Raw genomic sequence first — 1,942 nt, 5'->3', positions numbered from 1 at the left:
CCGCGGAAGCGGCGTACCGGTTGATGACCAGTGTTTTGGGTCTCTTTCTAGAGTGTGAAACTTATCGCCAGATTATAACCAGAAAACAAAGCTTGATCCCGCTGACGATCACACCGACACCGATCGTGTACGAGATATACAATTGCACCAACGTCGTCCAGCTGATTGTGGGAGGTGAGCAGGCCAAGTATGGCGAGTTCCCACATCACGCACTGCTCGGATATCCGCGCGAAACCGACAGCTCGCAGTACGACTTCCGGTGCGGTGGAACACTGATCAGCGATCGACACGTCCTGACCGCCGCTCACTGTTTCTCGGAGGGCGACCCGGCGGTGGTCCGCTTGGGCGAGTATGATACGGCGAACGTGTCGGACGAGGAAGTCCAGTTCGGTATCGCGCGTGTACGGAAACATCCACAGTATTCGAACACCCGATCGTACCATGATATCGCTTTAATACGGCTCGATCGCCAGGTATGGCTGACGAAGTACGTGCGGCCGGCGTGTCTGTGGGATTCTGAAAGCCGTAACATAACGAGATACGTGGCCACTGGATTCGGCTACAACGAGACCATTGGCATCGAGCTGTCTACGACGATGATGAAGGTACAGCTGGACGAGTTCCCGGTGGATGATTGTGCGCGAGCATTCGCCGGACAAAAGCGCTTTCGGAACGGGGTACAAGCTGGCCAAATATGTGTTGGAAGCATAGTCGGTGGAAAGGATACGTGTCAGGGCGACTCCGGGGGTCCTCTACAAGTTTTGGCCAATCCGAAAACCTGCATCTATCATGTAGTCGGCATCACGTCGACGGGCGGTGCCTGCGGTGTGGGCCACTCGAAGGCCATCTACACGAAGGTATCGTACTATCTGGACTGGATCGAGGATAACGTTTGGGGTGCCAACGTTCTATGAAGGGCCGCGAGCGGCTTGCGCAGAATCTAGTGAGCATATCCTATGGACGACCGCTTGTGACGTGACGTAGAATGACAAATCAAAACTAATTATTCTAATAATATAATATCAGATCAGGAGAGCGGGAGCTTAAAGTTTCCGGTCTATAGTTGAGCTCAGATTCAATAACTAAAACCTATCCCATACGCGAATTAGTTGACTTCACAGATGACCAAACTGGTCACTACCGTTGTTGCCAGACCCGTCTCTCGATGCCACAATGAAATCGCACACATCCCGTCCCCAAACAATGCACACAACAAGAGAGGGACAACTGTGGTGAATGTTGGCACATAAATATGACCAATAAAGAATACGATTTCATAGGTACAGCCAAGAATCATAAGAGCATGTACCTGATTTGGAAGAAAGTCGAAACGTGGTGCACTAAACGTGGTGCACTAAACGTGGCCGGGAAATAGCTTAACACAATAAATATTGCAATCACCTTCTGTCAAGGTTCCTTCAATAGTAAACCTTTTTATTAGGTACTAAGCTTCAACCTAAATCAAACCTAAGCAATTCCCCGTTATCCAACCCATGATAGTTCCAGAACGGCATTTTGTTATTCTCATGTATTTTGGTAATTGTGGTATGTATTGAAAAACCTATTGCTTCCATTATGGAGAGTTGAAAGTGTTTCATGGTGTAAACTTTGTTGTCTTTTGTAATAACTTTTGTAACTGCAACCCTTCTTTATTCTACCTAATCTGCCGATGGTATATTCCTAAACTCAATAATGGCCATTTACAGGAAGATATCTTATTGTCTGAACGGCATTGAAGATAACGTTTCAAATCGAAAGCTTACCCAACAGCAGTGCCCTGTTCCAAATCGAGTAATTCTTCACAGAGGATACTGAAGAGATAAGATTGGTTTGTCATCGTTCCAACAAAAACTAGATTTGTTTCGCTATTATTTGGTTTCTATTTTTACAATTTTCTCAATTCCCCGTTCTTGTACAGTAAACGTTGAACTTTGTTTGGAGG

The 1,942-nt window shown here is 46.7% G+C and overlaps 1 protein-coding gene across 1 annotated transcript; it reads left to right on the top strand.

The window, feature by feature from the left end:
* Window positions 1-23: 23 nt before the first annotated feature.
* Window positions 24-1,282, top strand: LOC128277056 (serine protease snake-like). The gene has a single exon (XM_053015506.1). The coding sequence runs from the start codon at window positions 24-26 to the stop codon at window positions 912-914; it is 891 nt and encodes a 296-aa protein (XP_052871466.1). The 3' UTR covers window positions 915-1,282.
* The last annotated feature ends 660 nt before the right edge of the window (window positions 1,283-1,942 follow it).

Source organism: Anopheles cruzii, unplaced genomic scaffold (genome assembly GCF_943734635.1).
Source record: "Anopheles cruzii unplaced genomic scaffold, idAnoCruzAS_RS32_06 scaffold03636_ctg1, whole genome shotgun sequence".
NCBI classification, from domain to species: Eukaryota; Metazoa; Arthropoda; class Insecta; order Diptera; family Culicidae; genus Anopheles; species Anopheles cruzii.
Note: the sequence above shows the minus strand (reverse complement) of the source record. Positions and strands in the feature narration are given on the sequence as shown.

Bases quoted from the DNA above. Each gene is read 5' to 3' on its own strand.
- LOC128277056 (XM_053015506.1), top strand. From the start codon at position 24: ATGACCAGTGTTTTGGGTCTCTTTCTAGAGTGTGAAACTTATCGCCAG.